Source organism: Lepidochelys kempii, chromosome 3 (assembly GCF_965140265.1).
Source record: "Lepidochelys kempii isolate rLepKem1 chromosome 3, rLepKem1.hap2, whole genome shotgun sequence".
Classification (NCBI taxonomy): domain Eukaryota; kingdom Metazoa; phylum Chordata; order Testudines; family Cheloniidae; genus Lepidochelys; species Lepidochelys kempii.
In genome coordinates this window covers 38,821,342-38,833,913 of record NC_133258.1, presented here as the reverse complement: position 1 = coordinate 38,833,913, position 12,572 = coordinate 38,821,342, and the positions used below count along the sequence as shown (strand labels likewise).

At 37.4% G+C, this 12,572-nt stretch overlaps 1 protein-coding gene across 5 annotated transcripts in view; it reads right to left on the bottom strand.

Annotated features, from left to right (window-relative positions):
• The window catches only part of SH3YL1 (SH3 and SYLF domain containing 1), a 134,333-nt gene that overhangs the window by 63,749 nt on the left and 58,012 nt on the right, over positions 1–12,572 (bottom strand). For 4 of the 5 annotated variants that reach the window (XM_073336164.1, XM_073336165.1, XM_073336162.1 and 1 more), the window contains 4 exons: positions 11,158–11,286; positions 8,238–8,400; positions 7,314–7,386; positions 5,455–5,511 (listed from right to left, as the gene is read on the bottom strand). In XM_073336164.1, coding sequence (XP_073192265.1) covers positions 5,455–5,511; positions 7,314–7,386; positions 8,238–8,400; positions 11,158–11,286 — 422 coding nt within the window. The remainder of the gene's footprint in view (positions 1–5,454; positions 5,512–7,313; positions 7,387–8,237; positions 8,401–11,157; positions 11,287–12,572) is intronic. The other variant, XM_073336163.1, reaches the window with a different exon arrangement.

Here is a 12,572-nt window from a genome sequence, read left to right as displayed (position 1 = left end):
GGCCTATGTGCAATTACAAGATCTCTTTTCTGGTCTTATCTCAATTATCTCCAAAGTATTCTACCCTCATAGGGTGGAATAGGGTGTTAACATTTGAGGATGTGAATCAGAAACACCTAACTTCCCATACCATGGCGAATGCTTCCAAAATGCAAAAAGACTAAGGAGGAAGTTAATGGTCTCATCATATGAGCTATAATTGACCATCATTTTTGTTTCTTAGCTACCTGATAGAGTAAGACATGCTACTTTGTGACAGAGGGGGTATAGGTTCTTTTGCAAGATGGCAAACAGGAAGCAAGACAAACAAACAAAAAAGGTAATATGTAACATTTTTCAAAAATAACATATTTTTTAAAAACTAAAAGATAGAGACTCAAAGCTTCTTTTTGAAAAGTCAGATTAAAATCAGTGACTTCTTCCAGTAGATGGAGAACTGGTTTCTGCCAACCACAATGGTATTTGCTAGGACAGGGAATTTCAAAAGACCCTAAGGGAGCTGTATGGCCAAATCCATGAGATTTCTTTGATAATCCCAGCCTATTTAGTTAATAATGGTACTACTGTGATGTTTTATGTTCAGAGTTGTAATAATTCCTAGTGATTTACAACACTTTAAAGAAACAGGCACTAAAATATGTAATAATTCCCATTTCTGGTAACGTTTAAAATCTTCCTTTGGAAACACCATTTACATTTTATTGCATTAATCTAAGAATTAGTCTTGACAGAATTGAGCTGTATAAAAACTCAGTCTACTCTGCTTGCATATGAATCAAGTATCACAGTATCAGTTTAGAGACATGTTTTTAATTTAATATTCTGTCTTGGACTTGAAACAGGTTATATAAAACTTTACTCATCAAGATAACTCAGAAGGTCTCCATAGTAGATAATTAAAAATGTCTCAAACACAAATCAAATTCTTCTTTCATGTAACATCATAGAAGTATAAAATGTTTCAACTCTTCTGTTACTGTTTTTTTTTTTTTTTTTTTTTGCAATTAATCCCTTCCTACTGATGACAATGGACATACTGTTGCTATATGCTAAGGTCCAGTATTCCAGCAATAATGTTTATGATATAAAATCTAAAACATGGCTTCTAGAGGATTCATTTTATTTCTACTTCTATGTGTTGTCTACAAATTATTGTAGTTTTCTTCACTGGCAACAGAAGAGATTTATGTTAAATGTTGAAACCATATATTATTACTTAAGGACCTGAATAATATAACAACAGGCCTTAACCCTGCAATGGTAACTTGGTAGCACAGGCCTCTGCTCCTAGGTGGGGTCCTGTTTAAATCAGTCTTGGCACTACACATAAATACAGGGGTCAGTGCTAAAAGACCAGGTTGCAGGATCAGGGCCTTAGTCTTAGCAGCAATTTTCTTATGTGCCACTTATCTCTTTACTACAAGAATAAGATATCAGCATTTTAGAGCTTAATGACAGAAAATATCCATAGTTTTCAGAGCTGCGTAATACCTATAAGGCTGCAGATATCCTGGATGACAGGACTACTATGCAAGGAAAACTGGTCTGCTGAGTAGGGCTTGTCTACGCTGGCAAGTTTCTGTGCAGTAAAGCAGCTTTTTTGCACTCAAACTGCAGACGTGTGCACACTGCCAAGCCTCTTTTGTGCGCAGAAACTCCTCATTTGCAGAGTTGCAAAAAAACCACCTCGACGAGAGTCGTAAGACTATTTGTGCAGAGGCTCTGGCACTCTATTGCCAATGTAAATACTTGATTGCTTTCTGCTCTGTAATTGGCTTCCAGAGCTGTCCCATAATGCCTCAAGTGACCGCTCTGCTCATTGTTTTGAACTCAGCCTGCCCTGGAGACATGCACCCCTCCCCTTTCAAAGCATGCTGTGCTAACCTGTTATGGAACACAAAGCAAACCATTAGTGCAGAATGCTCATGCTGTTGAACACAGAGGCAGAGTGTGTGTGTGTGTGTGTGATAGAGAGAGAGAGAGAGAGATTGCTGTGCAAAGAGCCTAGGGAAGGAGGCAGGGGCTGATGTCAGGTTTTCCCCCTCTCCCTGCCTTAGGAATGGTTGCTTTCTGCTGATGTCTGAACTTACAAGACAGCATGCTGACACACTCTGTCTCCCAAAACACAACTCTCTCTCCCCCATACACACACACACACTCCCCTCCCCACACACTTCAGTTGAAAAGCAGCTGGCAATGTGGTAGGATGCCCATGGAACAATGGGATTGAGAAACCTGCATCATGTGACACTATGCCTTCCCCCAAGAGGCATTGCAAACCCTTTCCAAAGCACCCTGTGGCCAGTTGCACAGTGGGATAGCTACCACAATGCACTGCTCTCTTTGCCATTGCAAGAGCTGCTAATGTGGATGCGCTCCAGTGTCACAAGGAGCGCAGTGTGGACATACAACAGTGGTTTAATTCCAGCGTTTTAATAGAAGTGGTATAACTTGTGGGGCAAAACCTTGCCAGTGTAGACATACCCTAAGACAAAATATCACCTACCCCCAACTCCCTCTCCCCTTCAGAAGAGGCAGAACTGAAAGTTCTATTTTAGCAGCCTGACTGTGACAAATGTTTGTCAGGTTCCAATGTTTCTAAAAAGGTTAGAGAATGTGTGATGTTTCTGTGGGTTTCCAGAAACCAAACATTACAGAAAAAAGTAGAATCTTCCTATCTTTTTTCCACCTCTGTCTTTTCCCCTGTGTGCATTTCTCTCGTTTGGTTTTCAGAAGTAGGACTGGACGTTGCCAATGAAACCTGACACCTATCTCCTAAATTGAACACTTTTCCCCAACAAGTATATGTATTACTATCAGAAATTACAAGAAATAGCTTTTCCTTTTAAGAAAACTACAAACAGAGAGGGCAGAGGTGAAGCAATAAGGAAGGTGGTTAAAATGAAGATTAAATATTTTTAAGTATTATAAGTTTTAACTTTTTTTCTCTTTTTGTGTGTTTAAAAATGCATCGTGTTAATTTATTAATGATTTGTGCACATGAGATAACGTAATTGGGACACTGGTCAAGACCTTGGGGTTAAATTAAATCATACTTCGTGGATGTTTTGAACACCACAACTAATTTGTTTTTGTAATGGTTTTTAATATAACTGGATCATTGTAGTTATTTTTACTTGTAAATTTTTAAATTGAAAACACATTGAAACATTCTGGTGAAATATTTTAATTTTTTTTAAGCATTGTGTGTATGTGAGACAATGTGTATGTTTATGCAGTACCAAAGTTTTGGGTCTGATCTTCGCACTGTCCAAGACTTACTGTCTGTATAAAACTTCATGGTTGACAAGCAGCTAATGTATTTTATAGATCAAAAAGCCTATCCAATTTATTTGGATAATATTATATTTCACTGCCTTGCAAAATAGTTTGTGGACCTTATAAGTGGTTTCAGGAGATCAATTCAAACTTGCTTTTTCCATTGGAAGGGTGAGACATACTTGGGGAAACAAAAGCCACATGGGCTTAAACATTCTCTAAGTGAATTTACCACTTTGTCCATAGGGTTCTGCCAGGTGCAGAAGAAAGGTTAAATTGTTTGGGCTTCAAAATTACTTCTAATGATCTGTGATGGCAAGCTCTCACAGTACAAACTCCATAAACTACACGTGGTGCTGGGTGCCACAGAATCATAAATGAGTTAGGCATGAAAATGAGCCAGGCCCTTGTTATGACCTCAAAAAACTTGACAGTCCAGACCACAGCACAAGTGATCTCTGTGTTACACCAAAAAGCAGATTTATAATCTCAAACCATTGCATAATCCTGTGAAAGGATGTAAATGCAATGGCAAACTAACCTTATGATGCTAATCAGATTTGACCATTGTGGGTATTTGTTTATTTAAAACAGGATTTACACTACTTTGTGCACAGAGACGAGAAGGTAGACTTGGTCAAAGGTTATTATGTCATAGTGATCTCCTTTGCCTCATTAAGGTGGTATCATTAAATATAGTCTATTTATAGGACTGAACATGTATATTGAATGGGGGAAAAGGATTTTTGAAATGTAAGAAGTTAGGCCACAAGGAGACAGAAAGGAAGGTGAGATTCACCTACTGTCTGAGCATAAAGCCAGGGAACAAGATAAAGGTAAAAAGAAAAGGAGTACTGTTAGGATATAGATACTCTAAGAATTTAGGTGTATTCTTATCACTTGGCTAGTTATAGAGGTACAAAAGAAAGAATCAAAATAACTGTCTGCCGGTGTAAGGGCCTTCTCTTACTGTGACAGTCTGAGAACCTGTGCTTAGGCTAAGGCCTTTGGCTAAGCAGCAGAGGCAGCCATAAGCTAGGAAGCGAACAGTTACATCCTCACATTCCAAACTAGTCACATTGAAATCAGGTGCTATTGGGCTGTTAGGAATACAATCCTGTCCCGATAATGCCTATCGCCTCCAGAGAAAGAGAAGTGCCTAGAAAATGTAAAAGGAAACTTAGTTTGATAGCATCTTGTCTGGCAAGAACTCACTTATCAATAGCTGGGATGTGAAATCCTCACTTCTGTATTGACTTGTCATTTTCGTTCCCACTTTGCTATTGTTTGTCTGTATAATCTCTGTCTGGTTCTGTGATTGTTCCTGTCTGCTGTATAATTAATTTTGCTGAGTGTAAACTAATTAAGGTGGTGGGATATAATTGGTTACATAATCATGTTACAATATGTTAGGATTGGTTAGTTAAATTTCAGGAAGATGATTGGTTAAGGTATAGCAAAGCAGAACTCAAGTTTTACTACATAGCCTGCAGTCAATCAGGAAGTGAGTGGGTGGGTGTGTGTGTGTGTGTGGGGGGAAATGGGAACAGGGAATGTGGGTAAGGAAATTGGAATCATGTTTGGCTAAGGGTAGGAATGGGAACAAGGACACAGGCGTAAGGCTCTGTGGTGTCAGAGCTGGGAAGGAGGACACTAAGGAAGGAAACTGTAATCATGCTTGCTGGAAGTTGACCCCAATAAACATTGAATTGTTTGCACCTTTGGACTTCGGGTATTGTTGCTCTCTGTTCATGCGAGAAGGACCAGGGAAGGAAGCGGGTGAAGGAATAAGCCGCCCCCTAACACGTACTAGTGGCACCTTAGAGACTAACCAATTTATTTGAGCATAAGCTTTCATGAGCTACAGCTCACTTTATCGAATGCATCCGATGAAGTGAGCTATAGCTCATGAAAGCTTACGCTCAAATAAATTGGTTAGTCTCTAAGATGCCACTAGTACTCCTTTTCTTTTTGCGAATACAGACTAACACAGCTGCTACTCTGAAACATAAAAAAACCAGAAGGAAATATTGATTTGTCTGGATAATAAATATAACAAAGGGATGCAGCACAGAATTTTTTTTAAAAAGTATAACGTTTTCCAAAATATTCCCATACGGTCTCACACCCATTGTATGTGGCCTTTATAAAATAAATTCAAAGTGTAGTACTTACCCTCCGTGGGATGGTAATTGGGAAGTTCAGGATAAAGTTTGTGTGGATTTTTTACAGCTGCAGAAAAATGTAAATAATTAATTTATATAACATATCAATACAGGTCAATTTACTTTGTTTTCTGCTCTTGTAATATATGTTCAGTATCCACAAAATTATTGTAGTTAGCCAAGAAGTGGTGGTGGAGAGAAGAAATAGCTATTTACTGCACTAGGACTGAGGAATGAAACTCTTGATTAATCTATTTCCCAATAGAATAGGAAAGGCGCTTCAGGGGAAAAAAATATCAGCAGGAGCATCACATACCCTACTTGCTGTGTGGCAGAAGGAAGACTAAAATAGAGTAAGGAATTAAGATAGTATCCTAGTGAAAGATTCATCTATCTATTTGAGGAGGATGATGAAAAGAGGCAGCCCATTGGGCCTAGACCAGAAGAGATTAACTTCCTCCTAAAAGTCAGTAGTTTTTACAAGAAAACATTCCCCTTAAATAGGAAAAAAAATCCATCATACTGTTGGATCATATTAAAGAAGTTCTGTATTAAAATCACAAATGAGTTTGATTCCCCACAGTTTAAATTCCAGGGTATTACTAATTAAGAGGTCTCTTGGTTTTTGGTACTGTTTCTCTCCCTCTATGTGTGAAACTTGCAAGCTGCTAATTGCGTTAGTACATTTTAAGACAGAGTCTGTTCTCAAAGCAATTCACAGAGAGAGAGAAACTCAAAGCAATACTCTGTAACAACAGAAACAGCACCCAGAGACTCCCCGCCCTTTTGTTGTATTAACAATTGTGATTAAAATAGAGATAGAGGATGTATGTGGATGGATGCTTGGTGTGGATAATAACTGAATGATCAGGGAGGTGCCAGCCTAAGAATCCAGTGTCCATCAGCTGAAGAAGGCGTCGAGTGGAAATAACCAGAGGACCCCCCACCCCCCCCAGAGGGCAGACTGGAATCCACCCAACAGCCTCAAGAATGGGAGAACCAAAGAACAAGATAACATCTAGCAGCACGGAGCTGTCAGGAATGTGGTATCTGCTGATTGATTCAGCAACAGCATGATGAAGCAATTCCCATAGACTGGCATAGGAAGAAATTCCTATAAAAATAGACTCTAAAAAGTGAGAACTTTGGGGAACTCTGATTCTGCAAACCAACTTCCAGGGGCATCAGATGAGCATCTGACAAGGCCCTGCTCCCTCCTCATGTCCAGGCCACCTGGCCAGTGGTTTGGCATGAGCAACTCTTAGGCTGGTAACTATGATAACAACCTTGCAGAACCTGTGTGTGTGTGTATGAATGTGTGAATAAATATGAAATTGAATGGAATGTTATAGCTATAACTAACTGCTTACTATGATTCTTTCTGTATTCACAATAAATGTGGTATTTTGCCCTTTTCCCTTTAATAAGATCCTGCTGGTTTTTATTTTATTGGTATAACAATACAAAGTGGACCATTATGTACCCAATTAACTTTAATATCCCTTCTGAGCTATTACATACATGACTGTAAAACTGGCACTAATTTCTATATTCAGCTGTCATCTACAATATGTAGTAATAATACAATCAGCCATTTTGTAGTGTCTGTTTAGTAAACGTTATGTTGCATTTAGAAATTCGATAAAAGTACATTAGAAGTTAAAAACCATAAAAATTTCACCCATTATCTTTCATGAATCTATCCCAAAATACTTCCACTTTTTGACAAATCAAACTGTTATAGAGAAGTTACCATCTCACACAAGAAAAGGGGGTTGAATAGCATAAAAACATCAATACTCAGAGTATTTCTAATACTCTTCTTTCACATATAGCAACAATTTAATGTAATCATCAAAACACTCATACCTGCTGTTGCAGCATACACAGGTGGTTTACGTGATTGTGGCCTCGATGATGGTTTAACAGGTGGATCATTAGCCTAAAATAAATAATTTTTAAAATAGCAAAAATCACTCCTCACTAGCAAGTATAGGTTAATGTAACTGAAGGCCTGGAGATAGTCCAGAAGAAATTAAGAAGCACCCATCACATATTTCCTCTTGATGACATTACATTTCAAACTATAAAACTAAAGACAGATTTTGATATAGCCACACAATAATTCACTACGAAGTTATATGTGTAAATGATAAATGTTACTGCTTGATGTTTTAACAAAAAGGTGGAAAATAAATTATATATATTATAGTCTCTCTCAATAGCATCAGCTGTTACATCTAGAGAGATAATATTGCCTAGACATTGATAATGTCTTTTCCCATAATTCTCAGAGATTAAATATGATGGCCCAATTCAAGAGTTATAATTTTGGATGGAAAACAGAAGGAGCAGAACACTCAACTGAAAAACCCTGGTTTGTTCCATATATTCTTAAGAATTAACATTTTTCTTGAAGATCAAGCTGCAGCTGAAAAGAACATTTTGAATATTTCTGATTGTAGTGCGTCAAATACAGATATGTCTCTTTAAGTTGGTTGTCTTCTCGGAAACAGTGAAATGAAGAATTATTTTGTTAGACTGGAGTATGCAAAACTTAATGTAATAGTAGGGTTCTTCTGTGGAGGAGGTTCCCCTGGCAATACTGAACAGTGCGCTTGAGTGAATACAGTATACTCAAAGAAGACACCCTACCCTTCCATCAGTCAGCACTTAACATATCCAATGACTTCAATGTGAGTGCCATCAACACAGCAATATTAGGATTAGGTCTAATTGTAGATGAAAGGATTTAGCAACAGAGAGCCAATATGGAAAAAGATGTGTGCAAACCTTCCTTTGTTCCCTTCCTGCTTTCCTTTTCCTGTTTTTCTGCTCCTCATTTTCATATTGTTCAGTAAAGGAATCCAGAATTTCATGCAGATCTTCTGATTGAGTAAGACGAGGTACATCACCAAATAAAATGGCACTAGCTCGAATATCTTGACCATAAAATCTAGCACAAAAAATTATATCAGTTGCTTTAATCATCGTCTCATCTATACTTTTAGTTTAGCCTACAGTTTAAAAGACTCCCTATGTACCATGCCATTTCGACATGTTGTATAAATAACACTTACTTGATTTCTTAAACTGATTACCCACGAAGGAATGGCAGAAGCTGTTCAATGCCCAATATAAATTGAGAACAATAAAGTACAGGGAACAGACTTGTTTCCCTTTATTATTACTTCATCTTAATTTTCACCAATATTTTGTTCCAGCTCATTTTCTACAGAAAAGCATGGTGGTGTGCAAAAAATGAAACATCAGGATTTTTTTGTGCGCACGCACTAGCAGATGCCAGCTGCAGGATCATCTGCTTCACTGAAAGTCAGCATTAAACAAGGAAAGAGAACAGTGATTTCACAGAAAACAGTTATAGCTTAAAGGGCTTTTAATGTGGCCTTTTTAATATCGACCACAATAACTCTTGGTAACCATAGAAAACAAGTGGGACAAACTTGCTAAAACTCTTGCTATATTGTGATTACAGATTTTATTTATTTATTTAAAGAGTCCTTTCATATTAGAGCAAGAAGGAAAACTGGACTCTTGGTAATGTTCAACAGTATCTGTTTTCACAAATATGCCATAAACATTTCAGTGGATGTGTTATTTGTTTCTAAGCATGTACAATTAACTACTCACTGAGTGGCCTAATTCACAGACTTAGACTCCTTGAGTGGCCTAGTTCACAGCGTACACAAACCTTTAGGACCCACCCACTAGCATGGTCTGCCTGTTCCAATGGGAGACATATCCCTAACCTGTTCTTCTCCCTGCTGTGTGTGCATCTTGCTTTCTGACCTTGCCTCAGCTGTACAAGGGGAGAACCTGCTCGCATGCGTCCCCGCATATCTTCTACATGTACTCACATAAGGGCCTGTCAAAACTGTGCTTTTAAGAAATATGAATTAATGCCTTTGCTACTGTACAGCTTAAAATTGGTACAGTACATTTCGGATTTTTAAAAACCTTTACTCTTATAAACAGCAATACTAGGATTGGAGATTTTTAGAAAAAGCAGACATTCAATTTAAAATTTTAATTGTCTCCAACTCAGACTGGTTTGATTTTAATGTATTTTTCATCCAAGTGGTTTGACTCAAACAAGATTTCAAACCTGTCAGAAAACAGCATGGAAAACCTCATTTCTTTGCATTTTAGTGCATCTTTGGAGCCATGTGTTAAAGCAAATGTATAATTTTCTTGGGAGGAGGGATAAAAAATAAAGTATTTTGGAAAGATTTTAGTTTTATCATATTATCTATGTATAATTTTGATTTTACAGTATTGCTATCATCTTAGAAAGCAGCTGACAATAAAGTTAAAGAAATCTAGTATGTGTATGTTTACAACAATGGCACCAGAAGGGAAAAGAATTTTAAGATTTAGAAAACTGGACCTAAATCTCCCATCAATTCTGACAGTTTTGATAGCAATGGGTAAAAAACAAAACAAAACAAAACAGAAAGAAGCAGCTCTTGAGCATCTTTAGTGAGGCTCTAAACCACAATCCCCAATTTATTTTTAAAAAGACATTGAACCAGATATCCGCCATTCCCTGCCAAATCTAATACATCAGAAGTTCAAAAACTTCTTGTTTTAATGAAAAAAAGACAGATAACTCACATCAAAAATAAACTCTTGGCATGGTGCAGTGGAATAAATGTTCATATGGAGGCAATATAATTTCAATACTCAAATTCCACCATTAATGCTTCTGGAGATACCATGGGCCCAATTTTGCTTTCGATAATGACCTGCAATTTCTACTGAAATCATTCCAGGGATAGAATTTGTTCCACTGTACCAGTGGTAGGCAACCTGCGGCCCAACAGGGTAAGCTGATTGCAGGCTGCAAGACATTTTGCTGACATTGACCGTTCACAGGCATGGCCCCCCGCCGCTCCCAGTGGCTGCGGTTTGCCATTCCCAGCCAATGGGAGCTGTGGGAAGCAGCGGGCCAGCGCAATCAGATTACCCGATCGGCTGAATGAGGCCCGCGGACACTAAGTTGCACACCACTGCACTATACCAATATGTATCAAATATTCACCTATTAACCCTGAAAGTACAGTAGACATTTAAAGTATCTGAACAATGAATTACCTTACCCTGATTTGTTTATAAATTACGGAACTGGCTGTGAACTCAACACAACCAAAAGTAGTATATCAGAGCATCTCAATTCTACAAAGTTAACTATGGGTTTCAGAGGAACAGCCGTGTTAGTCTGTATTCGCAAAAAGAAAAGGAGTACTTGTGGCACCTTAGAGACTAACCAATTTATTTGAGCATGAGCTTTCGTGAGCTGTAGCTCACGAAAGCTCATGCTCAAATAAATTGGTTAGTCTCGAAAGTTAACTATAAGATTTATTTTGAATATTTTCCTAAAAGTCCATCCCACTAAAATTCCAGTGTAACCCATTTGATGATGCAGTACAAGATATGGAAGAAACACACATGAACAATATAGATTAAATCTCAGGAAAAACTTCCTAACTGTAAGAACAGTAGGACAATGGAACAGATTGTCTCGGGAGGTTGTGGAAGCTTCTTCACTGGAGGTTTTCACAAAGAGGCTGGATAGTCATCTGTCTTGGACAATTTAGACACAACAAATCCCCCATCTTGGCAGGCAGTTAGACTAGATGACCCTTGCGGTCCCTTCTAACTCTATGAGTCTATGATTTTGAATCCGACTTACTTGCGATTAGTTTCTTTCCTTTCAATTAAACATGTTCCTTCTAAAGATACCCCTGCAAACAACCCTCGCGATTTGCAGTATGTATAGACAGCAGCTGAGCTTCGTACGGCAACATCACCTTCTAAATTTCTACAAAAAAGAAAAAAGTTTGCATGGCTCTTATCAACATGCTATTGTAACAAGAATAGCAACTGACAATTGCTCATTCTAAATTTTACAATTCTGGCACAATGATCAAATTATTTCTGACAATCTGCATTTCTGATTGTCCAATTACTTTGCTACAACTGAACAAATGCATTCCTTGCTTATTTTCCACATCTGGATTTTGAGGGGGAGTAAAAAGTAAAAGTGAAAGTGCACTATGGATGAGAAATACCATGCGTAGGGAAATAAAACAGTAATTAAATTATCCAGTCTCTCAGACAATGAAATAAAGAGCCATTCTGGAAACGTGATAAAATTGTACAGAAAGATGGCCATTTTCCTTTTAAAAATATAGATTTTCAGATTTAAGCTGCAGCCACATGTTCACCTGTAATGTAAGTATTTTTTACCTATAGGTTGTAAGTAGCCTTTGATTCATGTCTATCTGTTCCTTTTCCCTCTGATCAATCCTATTATTTCCACTGAAGATTTTAAAAAAATGTAAACCAGTGCAATATAAATTTAAATTGATGTATTTTTAAAATATTGTCAGACAACTCAATGCATTATACTACTTCTATTTTAAAGATAAAATAGCTATTTTCCATATTATACATTGTTTGAACTGCAGTTTTCTAGAACGCTAATCTTTAGACTGTTGGCATACAACATTTTTTGCTATGCTAGGGAGCAGAGCAGTAAGCAGGAATTTTGTTTTGCAAGGGAGTATGTAGAAACATAGGAATTGCCCTATTGTCTCTGGTCCAAGGTCCATCTAATCCAGTATACTGTCTCCAACAGTGGCCAGTACCAGATGCTTCAGCAGAAGGTTTAAGAACCCTACAACAGGAAATTCTGGAATAATCTGCCCCCCACATTAAGTCTCAGCTGAGTCTTTAATATTTAAAAATCAGTTAAGCCCTGAGGCATGAGGTTTAACATCTCTTCCTCAAAATTTGCTATCATTAATAAGGCAACTCTGGATATTCTTGATATCCATTAAAAATATTCAATTCTTCTTGAATTGGATTAAATTCTGACTTGAACAACTTTGTAAAGCCGTGATTTCCAGAGTTTAATTACATGTTAATGTATGAAAAACAACTTACCAGTTTTGAATTTATCTTTTAATTTTATTGAATATCCCTTTGTTTTTGTGTTATCAGACAAGTTAAACAAAAATTCCTGATCTCTTCTCTCTACCATTCATTATTTTATATACTTTTACTATGTTCCCTCTTATTCACCTCCTTTCTAAGGTAAGCAAA